This window comes from Manacus vitellinus, unplaced genomic scaffold (genome assembly GCF_001715985.3).
Source record: "Manacus vitellinus isolate BGI_N305 unplaced genomic scaffold, ASM171598v3 scaffold_10_pilon, whole genome shotgun sequence".
Taxonomy (NCBI): Eukaryota; Metazoa; Chordata; class Aves; order Passeriformes; family Pipridae; genus Manacus; species Manacus vitellinus.
The window spans coordinates 574,668-598,861 of NW_021938838.1; the positions used below are offsets into that span (position 1 = coordinate 574,668).

Consider the following 24,194-nt stretch of genomic DNA (forward strand, 5'->3'; position numbering starts at 1 on the left):
TCTTCAACTTAATTCTGCAGTACTTTTATTTGGACACTGACCTTTGAAAACAACAAGGCCATTGACTGTTATTTAGCACAGCATGCTGATCTGGGTGTATTTGAGCTTCCAGTACAGTAAATATTTATTGGACAGTAAATAAGATTCCTAAATAGATGTATCCTTGCAATGAGGAGGATGGAGAAGGATAGAGGACCCAATCTGAGCTAAGACAGGAATGTCAAAGTTATTTAACTATTCGTGTGTTGTGGGAAAACAGCTCCTTCATCTAATGGATTTTGTTTGTCAAAATACCTTTGCATACTCTTCTCTCCTATCACTAATGATAAAAAGCAAAGCATTTCTGGTAGTTGAGAATAATACTGGAGTGAGGGCCAGCTCTTGTTGAACGGTGTTGTATTTTGCTAATTCCCAGGCTGTAACGATAAAATCTGAATTTGACCATGACACAACACCTGAATTTCTCTTGTAACTGCATTTAAAATGTCCTCAGTGGTTCGTTTGGCTGCTCGTGTCTCTCAGTCGCTCAGACTGCCCTTCCACAAGGTGGCACTTGAGGTATCCTGATGGGATCTGTTCTGCGCTTCCTCACACCAAAGCAGGCTGCATTACAGAGCTCATCTGTAACGTGCTGCCTTTGGCTCAGTGTCTCGGGGCTGGGTCAGGATGGAGCCCTGTACCCCCAGGTACCCCCAGGTACAGCCCCTCGGCATGCAGGCACACTGTATGGTGTAGGACTGTGCAATGACTGTCCTGCTCGGCTCTTGTGCCTGTCGGCTGTTTTCCTTGGGAAGTGCATCCCAACAAGGCTCTGTCCGTGCTGCAGCTGGAGGGGTGGCAGCTCAGGAGGGGTGGCAGCTCAGGAGGGGTGGCAGCTCAGGAGGGGTGGCTGCAGGTCACTGCACACAGACGTGGCCACGAGTGTTGGGAGTGGGGCAGCTGCAGTTCACAGGGGCCAGGCTGGGTTTAGAGGAATGAGGACCAACTACCACGGGAAGAGAGGCAGGATTTTTATGGAGGGTAATGTATCTGATTGATACAATGCTAATGTAACTGTATATAACTTTAAAAGCCCTCGAGAAACCATGAATACGTAATTCTGGAATATGCTTAGTTTCTCTTGTGGTGTTAATATACCAAGTGCTGAGATTTTCAGATTACTCATCCAGAGGCATGAGTAATTTTTGAAAAAGGCCTCTAATTATGTGGTAAAAAAGTCAGATGTTCGTCATTACAGGTCTGTAAAAATGTTCTGTTTAAACTGTTTATATTAGCTTTTGAAGGGGTTGTGATCTCGTTTTTCTCAGTGCTGTACAAACATGCTCTGAAAAATATTCCCTGCCCATGCAATAGAACTACAATTGGGGGTAGGAAATTCAGAGAGCTCAAGTGACTTATGAAATGTCACTCAAGTCTGGAAATAACCTTAATATCTAGGTTGTTTTTGTCTATCAGGTAATGCTTCTGTTAATTAACAGTGTAAACTCTTCCTTTCACATAGATGTCTTCTGTTATTCCTCAGCATCTTTCCCACTTGTAGAAAGAGGCCAGGAAAGGACTCTTTATCCTGGAGTGATTGTGTCGAGACATAGGACTCAGAAATCTTTCTACCCATTGCTTTTAAAATCACATTCTGATTTTACATTAACACTTTTCATATCTAGGCATAGCTGAAAAGTGCTCTGAAGGCCAGGACAGACTGAAGCAAAGCTCCTGCTGCTGCACAGTGACTGTGGTGCTGTTGCAGTGCTGGACAGTGAGCAGGAAGCCTGCAGGGAGTGTGGAACTGAGGCACCATTGGCAGGGCTGAAAACCTTCCTGTCCCACTCACAGGAGTCGTTCCTGCCTACTGATGTCCCTGAGGATGCCCAGGGCAGTCAGAGCCCCTGTCCCTGGCAGGGCAGGTGCCAGTGCTCTCTGCTCTGACCCAGCTCCCTGGCTGGGGGAGCTGATGCCTTTGCATCCAACATTCCATTTTGGAATGCTGGGACAGGAGCTCTCCATTCTTTGGTTATGTATTGGGAGTGAGGGGAATGTGATTGCACAGCTGTGGGGGCTGTTGCCCTGGTTGGGTTCACCTGCAGCTGAGCTTCTCCTCTGCACTGCCTTTGTGAGCCTGTCCTGGGCCGAACTGGGGGAGTGGGTGGTGGTTATCACTGAGCAGGAGGAGTTTGCCCCTCCTATGTTCCATCAGTGTGTGAGAGATCCAGGTAAAACCCAGCTTACAATATAACCAGGCCTTTTCAGACCCAGCTTGGTTTTCATTTTCTGTTGAGATGACGAACGCCCTGAGTGGGGCAGTCAGAATGAGGGGAAAGGTGACTGGAACTTGCTGGCAGGGGTTTAATGAGTGTGGGAGGAGGGAGCCAGGACACAGCTGGTCAGTGTGGCCTCACTGCATGGGGGAGGGCAGCAGCCCAGCCCTGCCAGCATGAACACAACCCTGCAGCTGAAAGGTTAAAATGCACCCCTCGGTCTCAAACTGGCACTTCAGGGGTTGGCTGCCCTGCTTTTGGAAGGGGCCAAAAATGTGAAAATGTTAGACTGGAGAAACTAGAGTCCTTCTGTGCTGCTCTCAGCAGCAGCTAGGGAATTTAAAGAGCAGCTGAAGACGTTATGAAAGCAAGAAAGGGACCTCTGAATTTCTGTTTTCACATAAATGGACACAGCATGTGATGGACTGAAGCAGACTGTTCAGATCAACTCTGAATTATCTGTGCAGGCTGCTGCTGTGAGCCAGAGGAAGGAAAGACTTGCAGCTGTAACTTAAAGAAGCTGCTACCATAAATGGGGCTGCAGCACATCAAGGTTTCTATAATCTATTTTATTTATTAACTCAATATTTTGGACAAACATTTAATAGTCTTGCATCATGTAGGGCTGTGTATTGACCGTGGGAGTAGTTGTGCACCTTGTTTCAGTCCTGCTGTTTTCTGAGAAGAGTCTGAGGAGGTTGTTGCAGGACAGGTTAGGAGCACATCCCTAAGAAATGGAGAGGGACTGGCAGCCCACATAGGCATGACCATTTTAACTGGTTAGTGTTACTGTGTTTTACCTCTGTACAGGGACTTAAAAATACTCTGGGCTTTCCTTTGATAGTTTTGGGATGGAGGGAGACTGGTCTAGCTTAAAGTTTTAGACAAGACATGATAATTTTTAGCATTAATTTGTCTTTTTCCATGCTTAGAAACTCAAGGAAAATGCAAAGCCCTACAAGAGAAGCAGCAATCTGATCCCAGTTTGATTAATCTTCACTTTACCAAGTTTCTTCTAAGACTGTGAGATTACTGCCTTGGTGTGTCAAAAAACACTGTACCTTTTTCTATGTTACAAATCATCGTGATGTATCAATTATGTAGGAAGGCTAATCCAAATGCCCTCAGAACTAATTGGAATGTTTAGCTTTGCTTCAACAGGCCTTTCTATTTAATGTGGCGTGATTTGGCTCAGACCCTTTCTGAAAACAAAACACACAAGATGTTCCAAAAGTAAGTTTTTGGTAATGTTGACAGGCACCTTCAGCACCAACAGCCTCTCCTGGTAGTGTTTCAGATGAGGAGATTGAAGTGGATAATTAACATTTATGAGCTGTATTTATATGCTGAAAAAAGTTTACTGTTTTATCCCTTAAAGATTGACTGCCTTGCTCAACACTAAACTGAGTGAAACCTGGAGGATAATGACCTTGTTTTTAAGGAAAATGTAAGGAACTGGCTAAGGCTGTATGCAATTCTGGCAGCTATCTTATGGTATCTCAGCTAACAAATTCCCTTTCATCCCTCACTGGTACTCAGCCAGAATGATCTCCTTTGTGATGCCTGATATTAGAATGCTATAATGACACTCTATGAAGTTGAAATTGAGGATTGTTTTAATGTGCTGCTCAGACACTTCTTGTATGTCCTGGACTTGTTTCAGAACAGCCTGATGTTTGTGAGGTCAAATAAGCCAGGCAGGTTTTTGAGTTAGAGGTGGTGGGGTGCCTGCTGTCCTCCCAGCAGCATTTCCTCAGGACAAGGCCCCTCTGGAGGTGTGGGCTGGGGCCATTCCAGTGCAAACACTGGGATCTGTATTTCCCAGTTCAGAGCAGCTCTGTGCTGAGCAGTGTCCTGTGGCACAGGATGGAAGTGTGGCACCTCTGTGCAGGGGTGCTGCTAAACCAGCAAGGTCCCTCCAAGGACTTGTCTCCCCTAATCAGCTGGAGATGGGATTGTTTCCCTTAAGGCTCTTTTTCTCCCTCTGCCAGCTGTCCCCAGTGAACCTGCCTCCCTTGCTGGGCACATCCTTTGGATGCACCAAACACTCCTTCAGCAAGCTGCTGAAATGTCTGCTCTGCACCAGTGGATATGCCAGTGTTATTCCCAAAGGGGTATAGGGCAACTGGTTTCCAAAGACTTTGGCAGAACCCTTACAGAGTGGATGTGGAGCAGGGAAGGTTTGGTGTGGAGTTCTGCCTGACTCAGTCCTTTCATTTCCCAGCAGTCCCAAATCAAGCTCTGCTTTGTGGCACGTTACTGTGGGCAAGCCTTTACCTGTGCCATGGCATGGAGCCATCCTTTGTGAGCTTTAGAAAAGAATCTTTGCTTCTTGGCTGGAGAAATGTGGAGCAGAAAAAAAAGTAATTTTGTGAGTTTCAGTGAGGAATTTTAGCAGGGAAAAAGCCCGTGGAGGCAGCACAGTTGCAGTATATGGGTCATCTGAAACACATAATGTGAATTGGGTAATAAAGTAGTCATCCCCATCTCAGCAAATTAAGTTAATTATTATTTCTAGACAATTAGAAAGAGTAGGGGAGAGTGGATAGATGTTTAACAAGTTGACCTTCCAAAGGTCATGGAAGTAATTTCTCAGTGCAGGCTGAAGATAAGATCAGAATCTGTGGGACAAACATGCCTCCAGAATAAATGCAGCACACAAAAAATTTTTAACACAAAGTTCAGCAAATATGCTGAAACAGACTACTTGTTTTAGTTATTCACATATATTCTAGGAAATAAGGTTGTATATTGGAAAATTTGCAAACTGTATAAACTGCAGTTCTGTAGGAAATTGCAACATCTTGGAGAGATGTGAAATTAAGAAGTAATGTAGCTCTGAAGAAACAGGAATATCTGACCCAGAGAGTGGCCAATTGCCCAGGGACTGCTGAGGGTTTGGGCAAGGACTGAGTGCTGTGAAATGCACCCTGGCCTGGTGATGCTGAAGGGTTTAGGCACGGGAGCAGAAGAGGTGCCTGTTCACAGCAGAACTGCCTGAGCAGTGCTGGGATGTTGAGGAGGCTGCATGGCTGAGATGTCTCAGGCCAAAAAGCACAGCAAGCAAATGGGAATTAATTTCTGGGGGGACATGTGCTACAGCAAAAAATGAACCAGTATTGTAAGTAACTATTATAAATCACTTAGTCTATTGTATTAGAAAGCTTTATCACTTTTTAATGAGGTGCTCAGTATTTGTGATCAGACACAGAGAGGTATGACACAGGTTGTTCACCTGTATGGATAATTTCTCTCCTGGAGTAGTCGTGTGGTTGAAGCACAGGCCAGGAGATCTAAATTCACTCCTTGCTTATGTAATGGCAATTACTAAGCAGACATTTAATCTCTGAACTGTTTCTATGTCTTTAAATGATTGAAAGTATTTATGTAACACCCAGTCACACCTATGTGTGGGTCACATGGGGCAAACTGACAACCTGTTAAGATCAGAGGTTTTCCTTGTATTGCTAAATTCTCCTATTGTTTTGTAAGAGGATTTCTGCTAGAACATGTTCATTTGGGTGCCACTTGCTTATTTGATTGGATGTTTTTTCTTTTCTACTAAGCTTTTGTGTATCTGTGGTGATTGGTGCACTCTCAGGATGCAGCTTGGTAATGACACTCTGGCTTTTATTGTGTTCCAAGATCAGCAGCAGGACAGGTTTGGTTATCCTTTCCCAAATGTCAGAACAAGGAGAAAACTGTCAAGACTTTATACTGAATGCACCTTGTTCTCAAGATATGAAAGCATTGCCGAGCTAAGTGGTATTCAAAATCCTGTAGCAAGGCTTTATGGGAACCTAAAAAAAAAGCATTTTCTAAAATTGTGTTCCATTGTAAGAGTTTGTATTAATAACACAGGTGTAAAACTTTCTGACAAGTCTGCCTGCAAAGGGGGGTAACATTGCAGTATGGGTAAGACACACACAGAAGCTTTGCTGTCCCAGGCTCAGGAGTCTCATCTATGTCTCCCAGGTACAATAAGCATAGGGAGTATTTTAGAAGCCCTGGATGTCACCTTTGTGCTTCTTTATATCCATTTTGTCCACTCCAGGTTAGCTGAGAGTTCAGCACAGTCACTGGCTGTGCCTGTACTTTGTCTCAGACCTGTGACTAACAGCCCCTCCTGAGGAAACCCAGAGGAGACTTTGTATAAGCTCTTCAAATGTGCTGTTTTCAGGTGAGAGGACAAGAGCAGATGAGATCAGGCTGAGGGATGGAGTGCAATTAAGAGCTCTTTGTGCTGCTCTGCTGTGTTTACCCAGGGCCTCCTCCCTGCCCAGGTACCAGGTGAGAACATGCTCCTTCCCACATGCCCTTCAGTTATTTTGGTGAGGTTTCTTTGGGAGCAAGAGGCATCCAGAAAGTCTCCAAGGCTTGTTGCTTTGCTTTTATCGGGCGTGTGGGTGACTGCCTTGGTCTGAAGAACAATGTGTGCAGTGCTTCTGTACTGTCATGTTGCCTCACACTTTTGCACAATTCCTATGGGTTTTCTCATGCTCTGGCACAGGTCCAGGCAAGGAAGGGATGAGCTTGAACTTGAATCTAAGGTTGTGACAAATAGTCCTGTGGAAGTGCCAGCTCAGGGCTTTCTGGTACTGCAGCAAATTAAGTGCTAGGAAAGGATGGAGGCCAAACTAGAAGACTGGTGCTTAAACCCATGGCTCCTCTGTGCACAGATTACTGGATTATAGGGTGGTGTTCTCATCTCAGCATATGGGAGATCTGGAGAAGGTAAAGCAAGCTGATACAAGATATGGAATAATTTCTGTATTGGGAATCAGTCAGACTGAGAGGAATATAATAGAAATGTATAAATTTGAGTGGTGTGGAGAGGTATCAGCTGTGTAACCTCCCTTTAGTACAAGTACTAGAGGCCACACGTGAAAGGATTGGGAACTAGATGAAAACAAATGGAAGGGACTCACAGGTGAACAAACCTCATCAGACTGCAGGCAGTTCACTCAGCTGCACATACCTGGAGGCAGGGGAAGACAAAATACAAGCATCACATGCTTGTCCTGTTCTCCCTTGTGGGTGTCTGCTAATTCCCACTGCTGAGGGTGGGATCCCAGGTTGGATGGACCTTTTGAGTCCACCTGGCCTGTCCTATGTGTGTCCCAAGAGCCACTGCAGATACCCTGAGCTCTGTGTGTGTGTGACAACCCTGTCACCTGTGTGACCATGGGGCCACAGGGACCTGCACAGACAAGGGCACAAGTTTCCTGGGACGTGGCAGAATAGGTCTGACCTGCAGGTGTTGCTGAGAGCCTTGAATGTTCCCCTCCAGGGTGGCAGGAGTGCAAGAGAAGGCTTTGGATAACACCCTGGGCAGAGCTCCCTGGGAGCTGATATCCCAGATTTCCCAGACAGCCCACACTGCTGGGCACCCTGGGGCCACCCCACTGTGCCCTGCTGAGCACACTCAGTCCCACAGACAGAGCAAACCAGGTGCCCACTGTCACAGCACTGCTCTGGGGCTTCAGCCTGGACATGAAGGGTCACCCAACATCACAGGGCTCAGGCTCTTTGCAGAGGTTTTGCTCCACGCTTCAACCTTAGCATTTTCACAATCAAGATAAATATTGACCAGAAACACCACCTTCTTTTCATCTGGGCTTGGAACACCTTCTCTGTGGAAAAAACCACCCTGGGGTGTGCCACTGCTGGCCTGACAGCTGCCAAAAATGAGAGGGGATTGGAAATAAGTTACCTCTCTCAATTGAATAGTTATGGCAAAGGCATAAGACTAACCCAGAGTCTCTCACCTCTAGCCTAGAAATAGCTGCTTGATGGACAAAAAATGAAGCACACAAAACAACAATAAAGTGTGAACAAAAGGAATACACCTGAAACAGAAATAGTAAGTTTTTTGTAAAATAGCTGGGAATGAGAAACAAGGAAGATATAGCTAGTGAAATTTCTCCAAAAAAAAAGAAGCACAACTTGAACAAGATCTTCAGGGGATTTGGGGTTTTAATCTGACAGAAGCTGGATATGTATATTGACAGATAATTCTCGCTACAGCAGCACTGCACACTTGTTTCACTGACCTGTGCTCAGTTTTAGGCTTTGACATGTGCAAAAATGGGTGTCTGTCAGTTAAATGTGGAATTACACAAATAGCCAGGTATTTCTAAAACAAATGCATTGGTAAATTAGTAACTGAACAGCTTTATTCCTGTGCAGAAATGCAGCTTCTTTCTTTCCTGTAAATTCACTGTGCCAAATCTTTTCAGACTTTATAGTGAATAATTTGTATGTTCCTAAACCACAGAAATGACCCCAAAATGTTGGCCTATATTTTAAAATAGCACATTCTATTTTACAGGAAGTGGCAGCTCCTTTCATATTCCAACTTCCTTAAACTAGTCAGAGACAGCTGACAATTACAGGTGAGAAACCTTGACCTAGGAAATAATTTTGTTACACTTTAATGCATTACTGTTACATGTGACTAAGTGATAAGATTATCTCTGTAAAAGATACTGGTTCATCCAGTTTTATGCAGAATAATTCCAGGGGACTTTCTATTTCACTCCTGGCAGTCAGTGTTACTGTGAAGGGAAGTTGGGGCCTGAGAAACTTCCATTTGAATATATCACTTCAGCTGATCTTTCAGTGTGCATGGAAGTCCTCTTAAGAGGAAAGGACTTGCACACAATAAGCACTTAGAATTTCCCAGACACTCTTAAAGTCACAGCAGAAAGGAAATGTTGCAAGTCAGGAATATCAGATTTGGTAACCTGGATTCAAGCAGCAGCTCCTTTGATAGGATCAGATGCTTAAGAGGCAGATGAAAATAAACCCTGAGGGTAGGAAGTTGCAGGATGACTCCAGTCCAGTCCTCTTCTAAACCCTCCCAGCTAAAACCTCTTGTGCTGTGCTGCAGAAAAGCTTTTTGTCTTTGAGGCAATGGAACCTGCTGGCTGTGTAGCTCTGGGTGCCCTGAGCTGTACATGTGTCAAAGCCTTTCAGGAATGCTACAAAATCCTTTATCTTGATTAAGTGATTCTTGATCTTGATAAAGTAAAAAGAAGTTTAAAGTTAGGTTAAAGAGCTACAGAATGGCTTAAGCTGTGGCAAGAAAATGAATTCAGGAAACTTCAAAGGCTTCCTGCAGCCTCATTTATGAAAGTTTGTGTTACTGAGTTGAACAAGCTCTTTGCATTGCATCTTCTTTTCCATTTTTGAATTACTCACTTGTATTTGAAAAGCCCTGTTTTGTCTTAAGGGAAGATATGTACAGAAAGGATGCTCAGTGCTCATGTTCACCTGTACCTATTACTTCAAGTTTTCTTCTCCATTGGTTATTCCTGTCAAGAAACTGTGAGCATCCACTTCTGTGTAGGATATTTTCTGATTTGCAGCATATGTGCACATCATAATATGCTACCACAGTTTATTAAATTAAGCTATCAATTGCTAAATGATTAAATAGACTAAAAGAACATAACCAAACACTGACTTTAAGTTTGTAGAGGCTAAAGGCGGTATCTTAAAATGATCCTGCTATCTGTAACTCATGTAAATATTTAGGAATATATTGACATTAGGATAAGAAGAGAAAAATTCCCTATCAGCTTCATGAGCAGTTTAATCTTTGACTAGGTCATGGCTGCTGTTTGTTTGAAATGAAAGTGCATGTGGTTACTTTTTCTCCCAAGCACATCAATGTGGAGATGGTGATGGGGTCTGAGGGCAGAGTACATGAGCTGAGCTTTCCTCTGTGGGTTGCACTTGGGGAACAAGGAATCTGCAGAGACCCAGTCCTTGTGGGAAAGGAGCAGTCCCTTGGGAAAGGCTGCAGTCCCTGGAGCCCAGGACTGTGCCTCTCTGCATCCCACTAGTCCCTGAAAGGGAGCACATGTGCTGGGAAGCAGAAAGTGCACTGGATCTGGCTGTCACCCCCTTCTGCTGTCAGCCAAGGAGGGAAATGGTGATCCTGGCCTGGTTCCTAAGGAATGCAGGCACAGCCACCCAGCACTCTGCTAGTTCTCTGCATGGACACTTCACATGTGAACTCCCAGGGAATATTTTTGCAAAACACCCAGTTATCTCTCAGCACAGGGGGCTCCTTTGTCCTCACCAGGAATATCTTTCAGGGTGTGTTTAGAGGGATCTCTGGATCTCTGTTCCTGCTCCCTTAGCCTGCCAGAGAAGATGTGTGCAATGTCCCAGCAGGTCATTGTTACTGTGCAACAGAGTGCCCACATCAGCCCTTACTGCAGAGTGGCCAAAGATGGGATTACATGAAAGCAGACGGAGCTTCACAGCCCTCCTGGGTACTGGGATTGATTCTCACCTCCCCAGGTTTATTTTTTAACAGTTGTTTTCAAGACAAAGTGGTGGAAGTGGCTGATGGCCTTGGCCAATGAAGGGTGGTGAAAATCTTTGTGTTTGTCTCATTAATTTGAGAAGACAACCCTCTTGGAACAGATAAAGAATGATTTCAAGGTAACGGATTCAGAACAGGGAAAACCAAAATTCACTCATTAAAAATAGTTCCAGAAAAATGTAAGGTTTTGCTTTTTACTTTCCTCAAACAAATTTCCAAGTTACTAAGATAAAACCATTTCAGTATTGATCTGACTGGAAGGTCAGTGTTCCTATGAACAACAAAAGGGTGCAGTGAACCTTCACTTCTCTCCCTTTGGACCCAGCTGCCTAAACTCTGCAAAAAGAGGTATGAATACAGACATGGCCTTGGCAGGGACATGGGAAGGTTAGGACATGTGCTCTGTGCCAGATCTTTCTTTAGAGGAAGCCATGTGGAAGCACAAACACACGTGGGAAGGCACGAGTGTAACTGGGAGCAGAAGTGGGTCTCACACCTGCAGAGTTCCCTGAGGGCTCTTTCTGTCACACCAAACAGTTCTCTGGGCTGTCCTGTGGCTTCCACCTCTGTCATTGGCACAGCAAGTGACAGTCCTGACATCCAGCTGCTGCCAGAGGTGGCATGACCACAGCTGTGCCAGGACATTTCCAGGGAGCATCTTGGTCTGGGTTGTGGTGTTGGTGACAAATGTGGGTTTTCTCAGTCAAAGCAAAAAGCAACCAGGTAAACTGTTTCAGTATTGATGTCAAATCATTCATTATCATTATGTATGTGGGTTCTAGTTTTGGTACATATGCTAACATACAACTTCTAAGTGTTAAGTTCCCCTGTGTGAGAAAGGTGGAGATGCTTTAAGCAGCAACAGAGTGAAGCTGGGCTTTAGGTACTGCACTTTAAAGAACAGAGGAGAAACCCTTGCAAATAATTCATTTACTGACAGTTTCCACGTAAGTCTGACAGATCTATTTGTACCCCGTGTGACAGAGGTGTGACTCCTCCCTGAGCACAGTGCAATGCACCCCAGGGAATGAGCCCATAAACCTGGGCACTGGTGTAGCAGAGGGTTATTTTCTGTAAAAGTCAGAAGCTCTCTAAAGACCTTCAAATCTGTGCACCTATAAAATGTTTTTGTCAGTTCAGCAAAAAGTAAGTGAATTGCACAAATTAGTAGGTCAAAAGCTGGCTGCCAGGCCAAGGGCAGATTGCACAATTACTTCCTCTTCTGGAAAGTTTATGCAAAGTGTTGGGCTGAATTATTTGTTTCCAGGCAAGGTACACAAGGAGAAACACTAACATTGATATATATATATATATTTGTATTTTCCATATGATGTTTGTTGGGATATCTATAAAAAAGCCACCCAAATTGCTATTCAATAGTCTTATTGGACAGTGGGTTATTGTACATGAACATTTTACTGCAAAGAATTGTACTTTACACAAAACTATGATAGAGCTTGTGGTTTTGGAAAGACTTCACATGGTTTTGGCTTTATTTGTGAAGGTAATAGAAATGATAGTTTTAAAAATTCCTGTGGGAAATGGGGAGGGACTCCTACTTTTGTACCTGAAGGACAACTTTATTTCTGCTGATTTGCACACATAGGAAGTATCCCTGATTTTCCTTATTAAAAGCCTGCCAAAGCATCATGTATGGTTTCCTCCTGTATCCATGGTACCAGCAAGTATTGACTTGAACATCTTTGTTCTAAAATGTCTGACATGCAATGCTGCACATCAACACATTGAAGACAGATTTTGAAAAACCTGGTAAGAGGGCAGTCTTACATCACCTAAGCAAACAAATGCCTTACTTTCTCTGAAAGCCTAATTCTTCCTTGACTAATATGGATAAAGTGGTTTCATGCCAATAAATAGCTGAATAACACATACAAAAGCCTTTGCTGTCAAAAAACCAGTATGAGTTGTTTAAGAGCTCTGTGCAAATGCTACCTTGGATAAAGGCCCAGGAACTGGAAAGAGACCTTAAGAAAACCCCACCCCTCAGTCTGACAGTGTTTGCCCAGTCAGGTTTGTCAAAGGGTTGACTGGGAGTTTAAGTGAAACAACAGTTCATATTTATTAAAAAAGACTTATTCTGTTGGAATTAAAATAGAGTATTATATTAAGTATTGAGCATTCTGCTCTGATGTGGGTTGTGAGAGCAGAGAAATCCTCATGAACAGCTTTTATCTTTCAGATCACATGGATGACAGTGTGCATCCTGGCTGGCCATCAGCCTGATTCCCTGGAAATGGGGGTTTCAGAACAGATGGCCTCAGAGATAACCATGGGCTGCATTTCCTGCTCCAGCTGAACACTTTGCTGTTAAAGGATTTCATTTGTTACGGGCACTTTAAATTTAGCAGCTGGATCGATCAGGCCCTGGATTGAGTAAGACACCTGGGATGAAAATCCTGCTGTGGTTTAAACTTTACAGGAAGAAGTTTGACTCATTTTACTGCTACTGTGCAAAAGGTTTATAACACTTTATGTCGCTGAAGAGAAAGAAATATAAACTGAAATATCTCTGCTGTGTCACAGAGACACAGCAGCTCTCTGTGATGCCCCGAGGGTTAAAAATGAATATATTTGCTCAGTGCAGGCCCCGTGCCCTGCACGGCTCCTCTCAGCCTCTGCTGCAGTCACAGTCAGATGAACACTGGTGAGGACACAGTCAGATGAACACAGTCCCCACATCATTCATCCGGGCAGGGAAATTCCTGCTGAGTCATGCTTAGAAACACTTTCCTTGCTCCACCTCCTCCGCTGTGGCTCCTCCTCTCCCTCCCGGCTGCTGGCTCCGCTATTTAAGCAGCTGTCCCGGGGCAGAGGGAGCGCTCAGGGTTGGAGGTTTGGGTGCCCGTGCAGACTCTCACCCAGCTCCCACCGCTCAGACCTGCTGAAGGTAAGGAGGCTCCAGGCAAGCACAGAGGGCTCTGTCTGGTGCTGAAACGTTGCTTTCTGAATATCACAGGGCTGGGTTTGGAACGTTATTACAAACCATAAAGTTGAATTTTTTCCACGTACTTTTATTGTGTTTGGGTGGTAACTGGTCTGACGTGTGAGTAGTAATACAGGGGGGGAGCTGACTCCTGAAACTTGTAGGGAAGTATAAAATGTAAAAGCTGTTGAGATCTTTGCTTTTTTAAAAAAGTACTAATTAATTATTACACTGGTGAAAGAAATGGGTTGATGAAGGAACAAAGTTGAAGAAAACTGGTTGCATTTGTGCTGGTGTTGTTCTTATTTAAAACTGAGTGTTGTGGTGGCTCTTTCAGCCTCTCCAGTATTTATATACTGGTTGCATTGCTCTCTTGAATGCTCCCCATGTGCTGTTCAGGCCACACTTGGTGGTCCTTCCTCAAGCAAAAGCCTCATGCTCTTACAGGGAGAGCTGCTTGCACGTGGCTGATGTAACCTGGCTCTTTGTTTCTCTAAAGATCAGTGGCCTTGTGTAGCTAAACCTATCTTTGCTTTTGCTGACTTCAGACCTGTTTGTCGTGGAGCCTGGGACTGCTGGGGCCACACTGACCCACTCTCAGCTCCAGCCACACTTTGGGAGCTGTAGGTCCCTCTGGACATGAGGCTGTGTCGGGAAGGAATGCAGAGTTTGGCTCAGAAGGAGCTGGGTGCTTTTCCAAGCCAGAACTATTATGTAAAATCACATAAGACACTGAAATGCTTTGGAAGCAGCCAGAAGACAGATTGTGAAACTTGCAGCATTGTCCCAAATGAAGAGAAAGGAAAGGAACATCCATTTAAAGTTGGAAGGCCAGAGCAGGAGCCAAAATCAGTGTCACTAAGCTGGCTAAGTGTGAGTGCCCAGCAGCCAGCACTAGAACAAAGAAGGGTGAGAAGAGTAATCTTGTTTCTTGCTGTCTCAGGCTTTTTCTTGGTGCTGACTAGTTCTGTACAGACTTCAAATGAACTTCAATGTCCTGTATGCTTTCCAAGAGTCTCTGCAAGAACAGGCTTCCCTCTGCTGCACTGCATTAGCTGTACAGGTTATTGAGGTACAGGAGTCTAAGGCTGAAAAAAGAAAAGTAATTAAAATAATCCACCTTAACTTCTAATGGCAGGGAAAGTGGATGTTTGGCCTGAAACTGAAATGTCTGAGGTGATCTGAGCTCAGTTTTACCCCCAAAGTCAAACATTTAGCCTACAGGAGGGGAATAGCTATAAACAGGTTCAGCATCTGGTTCACTTTCTACTGAAAAAGAATTATTAACTATGAATTACAGAGAAGGCAGCTGTAGGATGTGGAAGGGCCTTCTCCCATTTGTAGAGAGATGCTGGGATAAACAGAAGTATCTCTGGTAATCTCATGTTGATAGAATTGACCAGTGACAGAACTGCCAGAAGCAAAGTGAATAGCACTCAAATGTCATTAAGGGGCTTTGTGAACCAAGATACTGAATAAATCCATGGCTAAAAATGGTCATTATGTGCACAGATCTAGTAATTTCATTACACTAACAATTGTGTTCCTCTAGCCATTAAATTGGGTTTATTCCAGCAAATGCTCCTTTTTTTGTGTGTCAAAAGGTGCAGGATGGAGGAGGGCGAGGGAGGAGGGTGTTATCAGGGACCTTTCAGCTGCTGGCTCTGTGCTTTATCAGGGTGGGGAAGGGTGACACAGTGCAACAGCCAGGAGCCCAGGTAACCTTCCTCTAAAGCAAACAGGGCTGCCAGGCCCACTTCTACTGTCTGGGGCCTTTTTTGTCCCCTTCAGTCTCCCCAGAAAATGCTGGCATACAGTAATGGGACTGTGCACCCAAATGGGGTTGATGTTTGTGTGCTGGCTCTGCTGCTCCCCTGGCACCGTGTCCATGTGCTGGGCTCTTTGGCTCAGTCCTTGCTTCCAGCAGAAGTGCCGTGGGCGTTGCTGGGGTGCCACTTACAGAGGGCACACGGTGTTTCTGGGCGTGCTGCTGCAGGGCTGTGGAGCACAAACCTGGCACATCCCTTCCAGAGGTCTTGCTCTCCTCTTCCAGCCTCCCAGTAGCTTCACAGAAATGACACGTGCACTCTGTGTTAGGAAAAATTAATAAGACCTTTTCTTCTTGTGTAATGCAGAGGGGAGGGGTTTGTTTGTTACCATGGAGAAGAAACCTCTGCTCCCCTCAGCTGGGTCCTGTGGTTTGGCTGGTTGGAGGGGGCACCTCACTGGTCACACCAGTTCCTTTGGTGTCTCTGGCCATGCCAGGTGCTAGTGCTGAATTCTGCCAATTGCAACTCTGGAGCTTTGTGGTAAGGGATTATTTGGGGGTAAACTTACAATCTCCTGAAGGTGATGTGAGTTTTGGTTCATGTGGCAGGAACTACCCAAAAAAATGGAGAGATAGTTGGGCAGTTTGGCTGTGCCCCCACAGCTCCCAGGGCTGGGTCAAACATGCCTTAAGGACTTGATGCATTCTTTGATATGGACACAACACTGAAATGTTCTTCTTCTGCAGGGAATGCAGTGACCTTTGAGTCTGTTAAACTGGGAACATAAGCTTCCTTGAGATCCAACTCTCTTCAAAGCTAGATGCCTGAAATCACTTAAATTAGAAAGCACAGCTATTATGCCTTTTAAATGGTTCATGCCCTGTTGGGCACAATGCTTGGTTAAGTGATAACAGGCAACCAGTAAGTGGGACTAAACTGTGATCAAAAACCTTGGACAAAGCTGCCAGTTTTGAATTCAGCTTGTGAGCCTTCTGTGCTGCTTTACTTGGATGGACCCAGGGCTCTTGGAATATCCTGTCGAGCCCAGCCATGGCTGGGACAATTGTCACATCCTTGCAGGCAAATTCGATTATAACACTCCTCCTAAAGCCTGGAGTTCTGCAAATTGTGAACTCACCTGTGGTTTCCTGGCAGCTCATTCAGCCCCCAGGGTCTCACTGCTTTGCTGTAGCTGCTGTGCCATAAATGTCAGCCCTAAAGTGGGGCATTACACTGGTAGGAAGACATCTGGTGAATAGCCCTGTCAAGGGCAGTGATGTGCCAGACCTTGTGGAGCCATGCACTGTGCTTGCCAAAGAGCTTCATGCACTTGAAAAGGCTACAAAGAACGTGCCCCACTGAATGAAGTCATGCCTGTTGGTGGAGTTTTACTTGGCTTTCCAAAATGAAAATAAGGTTTTTATAAGAGAGAGTGTTTTCTGTAGAATAACTTAAAAGCTTATGCTGAATTTCAGAAATCTCATGTTCATTGTAGTAAAAATAACTTCTCTAGATTAGTGACAGTAGACAACTCTACTCCCAGGAAAACTAAAGAAGCCATTATTTGACAAGGTAGGATTTCTGCAATAATGGCAAAAACATTCACTGTTCATTGAATATCTGCAAAATTATTAGATTAGTTTTGTAGATTCTACTCCAGTGACACCTTAGTTTCCAAGATAATTAGGATGCATATTTTGTTTAAAGACTTGTTGTTATTTACTTGTTCAGACATACAACTCTCTATTTTCTGGAAAAATAAGAAAAAAGGTTCCAGAACTAAACTACTCAAAAAATCCTGTAGGGATGGAATGGTACCTACTTGAAAATGCAGCCAGGAGATTTCCAGCCACTGGGCAGAAGTCTTGAGTGAGGTTTTTTTTTTTACTTATCTGTAAATGCACAGGTTGCTGCATTTGTAATCATTATGACAATTTTCCACACAGTATGTAAAGAAAACTGTGAAGTTTTCATTAACAAGCTGCAACACTTCATTTAATGCAGTCAGAGGGTTACCAAAATTGCCAACTGTTCTGAAGGGACTGGAATTCATGTCTGGAGGAGAAAGATAACTGTTCTCTCCCTCTTTTGTGCTGTATAATCAGAGAACCAGCCTTTGATTTTGGGGTCAGGAGGAGAAAAAGATAAGGAGGTGTGTCCTGAGTGTGGAAATGTAATGCAAGGATAATACTTTAGATCAACCTGGGTTTGTGGGCTGTACAAAGTCTTGTTGGTTTTTTCTTGCCAAAAAATGCAAGTGATTCCAAACTTATTTGTTTCAGCAGGTGGACTCCAGAGCAGAAATGCTTCCAGACAGGAAGATGTATCCACTGCTGACCAGACCCTCACATAGGAGTGGGCTCAAGCCACTGCCTGTTGTGATCATAGGTGAGCTTTCTCCTGCCAGCATCACTGTTTCTCTTATGCTGTTGTTGCTTTGGACTTGCTGTCTTTAACTTTTGTTCCACCTGTTCTTACTCAAACCAGAAATACCTGACCCCTGTTTGTGCATCCTTCCCTCAGCCAAACTTCCTGTAGAGGGAGATCACAGAGTCGTGGGAGGTAGGGACCCAGGTATTGGACAAACCAAAACAAATACCTATTTTTAATGGTAAAATTGGCAGCCTTTTGGGCATCAGTTCACCTGGGCCCGTTTTTTCTCAGTTGAACACTTAGAAAGATTTGAAACCTTTTCCCTACAGATAATTAATCAATTTGCTGTGATTATCTGTAGTGTTTGAAGTGGAGGCAGGTTTGTGTGATCTTTTTTGACCTTTATGTCTGTTTAGAAAGTGCTCCAAATGCTGTTAAAGTTTCTTGAAAGATTTCTTTTAAAACATGTCAGCTACACTGATTTTGCACAATTTTAATAGACTAATAAAAAGCTGTATGTTTTCTACCAGTTTTTAGAAAAGAACAGGTTATGTATTAACGGTCTTGTCTCCCTTGCAAGAGGGAGTTTTGTCACCTGAGGTGATTCTTGGAGCAAAGCACAAGCAGTGATGTCAGTGCCCTCCTCTGACGATCATGAGCTGTGCTCGAGGGCAGGGGTTGGACCCTGTTCATCTGAGCATGTGTTTAAATGCCTTGTGGAGCTGGGTTTGGCATCTGATAAAGTTAATGCACCACATGAGTCACCTCTAACCCTTGCTAACAGTGAGTTTGACAAGGATACTTCTACCAGCAGGTTTTTGTCTCAGTGTGACTTTGCACTGCCCAGTTGCACAAGTCTTTAGGTGGGAGGGAGGATATTTTGGTACATCCCAAGTGTCCCTGTGCAGGGATCTAGTGCAGAGGTGTCACACTCTGTCAGGAGTATAAATTCTTCTCCATTGTCTTTTCAGGGAATGGACCTTCAGGAATCTGCCTCTCATATTTGCTGTCAGGTTACACCCCCTACTTCAAAAGAGAATCTCTTCATCCTAATCCTATTCTTCAGAGGAAACTGGAAGAGGCACCAGAAGTCTCCATTTTGGACCAGGTTTGTGTAAAGATAAGCAATATAACATCCCAGTAAAGCATCCTTAGGGTATATTATGAGTGATAACCTTGTTTGAATTTTCAAAATACACAGGCAGAATAAGCCTTAAGCAAATTTTGCTTTGTAATCCAGATCTGCCTTGTGTGAAATGCCAGCATTCCTGCTGAGATCCTTGAGGTTTTCCTTGGGAAAGATCAGGTCTGTGTGCCAGTGAGTGAGCTTCCCAGAGCACCAGAACCACTGAGTAGAGACACTGGAGTGACAGTCAGGCTGCTGCCTGGCAGTGCCCACCCTCTGAGCAGCTGCTCCTCCTCTCTGCAGGACCTGGACTACCTGTCTGAGGGCCTGCAGGGACGCTCTGACAGCCCCGTGGCTCTGCTCTTGGACGCTCTGCAGCGGCCGGACACGGACTGGGGCGGCACGGCTGAGTCTGTGCTCAGGTGGAGGCACGAGCCCAGCAGAGCCATCCCCCACCTGGTGCTGGGCAGGAACGCTCCTGGAGGGGCCTGGCACGTGAGTGAAGGGGGGCTGAGGGTTGGGTGACAGCCAGAGGTGTTCCCTGGAGAGGGAAGAGCTCTGCCGAAATGCCAGCCAGCCATGGTTGGGTTTATGGACAAAGTTTAAAAGGAAAAGAAGCATGAGAGGCCTTTCTTGTCTCTAGTTCTCTTTGGAGGACATGGATGGTTTCACCCATGACAGTGGATCGGGGAGGTTACAGATTTCATGATCTGTGCTATATTGAATCATGAAAAAATTGCCTTTCACTTTTTATGTAAAAATTAAGTAATTTTGCTCTGCTTGTTCCAGTCTATAGAGGGTTCTATGGTTACCCTGAGCAGAGGGGAATGGATGGGACTCCCAGATCTGCCTTTCAAAGAATGGCTAAAGCAAAAGAGAAGGTAAGATACCCATGGTGTGATCCTTTGCAGACTTCTGGAGGTTACCAACAAACCTGGAGTGCACTTCTTGAATGTAGCTACCCATCTGTTATAGGTGGGTTTAGTGAGAGAAAGGACACCCCCCCACACCCCAAAAAAGGTCCATTCTACATTCAGTGATTCAGATAAAGTGCCTTTGGAAAGTGTCCTTCCCAACAACCACTGGGGAGATGGATCAGTGACTGTGAATTCTGAGTAAAGCTTGAGTGGAAAAGCATGGTCACCTGGCTTCTGTGTCTACTGCTGCTGTCCCTAATGACAAATATAATCAGTTCAGCTGCTCTCCAGTCTCTCAGGTGCTTCTGCTCTTGACATGTATAATAATTAATCTTAAAAAGTCCAGGAGTTAAAAATGGAATGGAAGCGAGGTATGAAAGGAAGGCATAAATGAACAGCCATGTGGATGAGATGAATGCTAGAGAAAGCTGCCTCTGTCCAACAGCTTTTGGACTTGAGTGCTTGGTCTGTATATCAGGAATAACTTTGCTGAAGTCAGGGAAACTAGATAAGTCTCTGGTAGTGCCAGGATAGATTACTCTAGGATATATTCAGTGGAAGAGGGGAAAAAATTCCAGTCTCTTACTTAACTGCCACTTGACCTTTGTTTGTACTGTATTACAGAGGCCTCAGAAACAACAGAGCCACAGCAGAAGACATTGCTCAGTATTACCAACACTATGTGGTGAAGAAAGGACTGCAGAAGAATTTCAGATGTGGCACTGTCGTGACCTCTGTGAGGAAAGTGAGTGCAGGGAGCATCTCCAGCCACACCCAGACAGATCTGCAGGAGAACAGTGGCTCACTCTGGAACCCCAGTGAACAGAGTACAGAGATCTTTCAGGTGGATGGCTTTTTCAAAACTGTGGAAGGTGACAAAGAGCCCTTCTCCATCTATGCAGAGAATGTGGTCTTGGCCACAGGAACATATGACAGTCCCACCTGGCTCGGGGTCAAGGGGGAAAACCTTTCCTATGTCCATCACCAGCTGTCTGCCCTAGAAGAAGCAGTGAAGAACAACAGCATTGGCATCATGTCAGACCCAGTCTTGGTTGTAGGTGCTGGTCTGACAGCTGCTGATGCAATTCTCTTTGCTCACCATTGCAATATTCCAGTAATACATGTTTTTAGGAGGCGAGTCAGTGATCCGGGGCTTATCTTTAACCAGCTCCCCAAAATGATGTATCCTGAGTACCACAAAGTCCATCAGATGATGAAAGAACAGACAGCTGCTTGTGCTGGGCCTTATGAATGTTACATTAGCCTTCCTGAGCATCACGTGCTGTCCTTTGGCAAGGACAGGAAATGTATCATTCAAGACAAGAATGGCTGTCAGAAAGCTTATAAAATATCCATGGCTCTTGTTCTCACTGGCTCAAACCCCAACCTCTCCTTTCTGCCAAATAATGGCATTGACTTGGCAATGGCCAGTGACCAGCCAGTCAATCCCAAGAGGAATCCCATAGATGTGGACCCATTCAGCCACGAGTGCACTCAGGAGAAGGGGCTCTATGCCCTGGGGCCCCTGGCAGGGGATAACTTTGTTCGCTTTGTGCAGGGAGGGGCTCTGGCTGCTGCCAGCTCTCTGCTAAGGAAAGCAAACAAAAATCCCCCCTAACAAACCCCCCATCCCTGTACCAGCTGTGTCTGAATGGGTCAGTGCTCTTGCCATCGAGGAGCAGGTCATCTGATTTGTACATCCCCAGATCTAAAGCCCATTCCTGGTATTCTCCAAGGTTATACAGAGAGTTTGGAAGTTCTTGCTGAGTTATTTGAGAAGATTAAGTCACCAAATCCAGAGTGGGTTTCACACACAGCAGAATCTTCAACTCCTGGGACTTCAGCTCCTTTTCTGCATAGCTGTGCGTGGTTACTGGGACTGAATCTTGTGCCTGGAAAAGCAGGGGGCAAGACAGGGGTTGCCTTTCTATCTAAAACCCTCCAGGTGACTGAAAATTGAATTGGTGATCAATCAATGTTAATTATTTTCAGACAGCAGGTTCCCAACCCTGCATCTGTTGGTGTCTTACAGAGTTTCTTCCATGAAACAAAGTAAGCTGACCTGGTTTTATTTGCTCCTGTGGTTTGGCTGTATGTTCTTATTAGGCCAGAAATCACTGACAGGGGCTGCAGGTACCTCTCTGGCACATGAAGTGGTGCTCTGCAAATAAAAACTGACATACAAATGTTTGAAGCTGTATTGAACATTTGAAGCTGTATTGTCTTACTGACACCAACAACAAGTAATTTTTTTTAATCACGAGATCTCTGTGATGGGTTTTTCTCCTTCCTGAGAAGGAATGGTAATGATTTACTAACACTTGGTTTGCCATCTTGCCGCTTTCTACTTTCTGAATACTAAAAATGCAACAGCCAAATTCTTGGCAGCTGCTGTAGAGATGAGTAGAACTGAAGGGGAGCTACTGGTCTGTCTTGTAACTGCCCAGGTACTGGATGGGGCTTCTGCTGCACAGGGTATTTTGGAAAGGTGCAATATGTTATATATTGGGTGGATTTCTAATGTATTATGATTTTTTAAAAAAACAATATTATTTTTATAAGGGGGAAATGGCACAGTCACTTTTTGATAGCTTTATGCTATATATATCTCTACTTTTTTATACTGTTTTTCCAAAAGATTTTTATTGGCAGAATATTTTGTTACAGTCTTTCAGTCAATGTTCTGAATGAGCTGGGGTGGATAGGGATGATGCCTTATGTTGCAAACAGTTCTCAAAAGACCTAGAGGGCCTCTTATACCTCTCACAGGAAAAATTGCAGTCATAGCTCATCTTATTTGATATAAAGACAGACTGTGCTCCCTGTGCTGCACTGAAACCCACTGATATGACCTGATGGAGAACTGAGTGTGTGGAGACAGTGGCTGTTTGTAAATGAACTGGCCTCAAGCTGAGATGTGAGGAGCTTGTCTGTGGTGTTGCTGTATCACACTTGAATATGTTTTCCCAATGACTATTCTTGTATGAAACTTCTCAATAAAGTGATTTCAGACTTAGCCTGTGTTTGTTTTAATTCTAAATCTCTGACTCAGAGAAGATCTAATGAATCACCTTCCTGGTGAGTACCAAGGTGTGGTTTGAGCCTCCTGAATCCTGCATCTTTCTGTTCCCCAGGAGCACTGCTGGGGGTTTGCTCTCTGTGTACCTTTGTGTCTCCAGTAGGATGGAGAACCCTTGTAGAGTGCTTTGGCAGTGTTCTCTTGTGAGGCTAAGACAATACCAAACCAAGCTGTTTGCCAAGCTTTGTTCTTGCCTTGCTGGGGAAAGCTCTGAGTACCTCCAGGGTGGATATTGCACTATCAGCATTTGATTGCCCCATTCCACCTTTTACCACTTTTCTTCCTGGGAATATAGGGTATTTTTCTTAACTGTGTTGAAGTGTTCCTATTGTAACTTGTGCCTCCTGGTTTGGTGGTTTTGTTTGGGGTTTTTTTGGTGTTTTGTTTTTGGTTTTTTTTACTGCACAGCCCTGAGAGGAGTCTTGTTCAATGAGTTAAACATCAATACTCATTCTTCTCTGCAGGCTGAGACTGAAAGTCCCTCAGTATTTTGTGAGCACAGAAACATGGAGGGAATGAGTTTCCTGGTCTGTGTCATCACTCACTGCCAGGGGGGTGGCAGTGCCCCCAGGGGTCTCTTTGGCAGCATTACTCTAGATGAGCTGGTACTTGTTCTCTGGACTCTGTTATCCTGGCAATGTGGGCATTCCTGAGCAGGAATGATGTGGTTCTGTGATCTTCTGCAGCTACCCTTTGCTAGAAAAGAGTTCAGTGATCAATGTACACCTTTCTGAAAATCCTGGTTTTGGCTGGGTCTTCTGGCCTCAAAAGCAAATGAAGTGGAGGACAAGAGCCAAAGAGCATCTTAAAGCAAACATAAGGGGCATTGGAGTGCACTGGGAGTAAGGGCATAGGGTTGGTGTCAAGTGAAATGCTGCCATCCATCCCTGAGATCAAAGTCTCAGTGTTCATGCTGACCATTCTGTATCTCATGTTACATTATGGTGAACAAATTTGCACGGGAGAGCTCCTAACTAAGTCCAAGGCTGAGCCTCTGGCAGGGGAGCTTGGGTGTCTGTGCTTTAAATACCTCCTTTCCTGCCCCAGAGGGATGAGCTAATTGCCTGCCCTGTGTAGGACCGGGAAGGGAAATGGTTTTTCCCAACTGATGCTTAGCTAATATCCCACATTCTGCCCCAAGGCATGTCAGAGCAGAGGATCTCAACAGCAGCAGTGGTGGTTTAGTCGTCAACAGCAGGTCCTCAGGGCAAGGCTGTGCTCTGCTAATCCAAGTTGTCATTCCTTTCTCTGTATCCAGGGAGGCAGCTATGAATTATTGTTCCAAAACAATCAGCTGTGAGAGTCAACAGATACCAGCTTTGTTGTGTGTGGAATTCACCCAAGCATCGTAACCTTGACCTGAGGCGTGTGAAGGACCAGGAATAAAAGCGGC

At 44.7% G+C, this 24,194-nt stretch overlaps 1 protein-coding gene across 3 annotated transcripts in view; it reads left to right on the forward strand.

Moving 5' to 3' along the window:
- Nucleotides 1-22,738, forward strand: part of OSGIN1 (oxidative stress induced growth inhibitor 1) — a 58,927-nt gene extending 36,189 nt beyond the window's left edge. Inside the window, exons 1-6 of one of the 3 annotated variants that reach the window (XM_008933394.3) lie at nucleotides 13,439-13,501; nucleotides 17,589-17,694; nucleotides 18,651-18,787; nucleotides 19,109-19,300; nucleotides 19,595-19,686; nucleotides 20,347-22,738. In XM_008933394.3, coding sequence (XP_008931642.3) covers nucleotides 17,610-17,694; nucleotides 18,651-18,787; nucleotides 19,109-19,300; nucleotides 19,595-19,686; nucleotides 20,347-21,340 — 1,500 coding nt within the window. In that variant the 5' untranslated portion in view covers nucleotides 13,439-13,501; nucleotides 17,589-17,609 and the 3' untranslated portion in view covers nucleotides 21,341-22,738. Of the gene's footprint in view, nucleotides 1-13,438; nucleotides 13,502-17,588; nucleotides 17,695-18,650; nucleotides 18,788-19,108; nucleotides 19,301-19,594; nucleotides 19,687-20,346 lie in introns of those variants that run through there. The other 2 variants (XM_018082412.2, XM_018082401.2) reach the window with 2 other exon arrangements.
- Nucleotides 22,739-24,194: the final 1,456 nt, after the last annotated feature.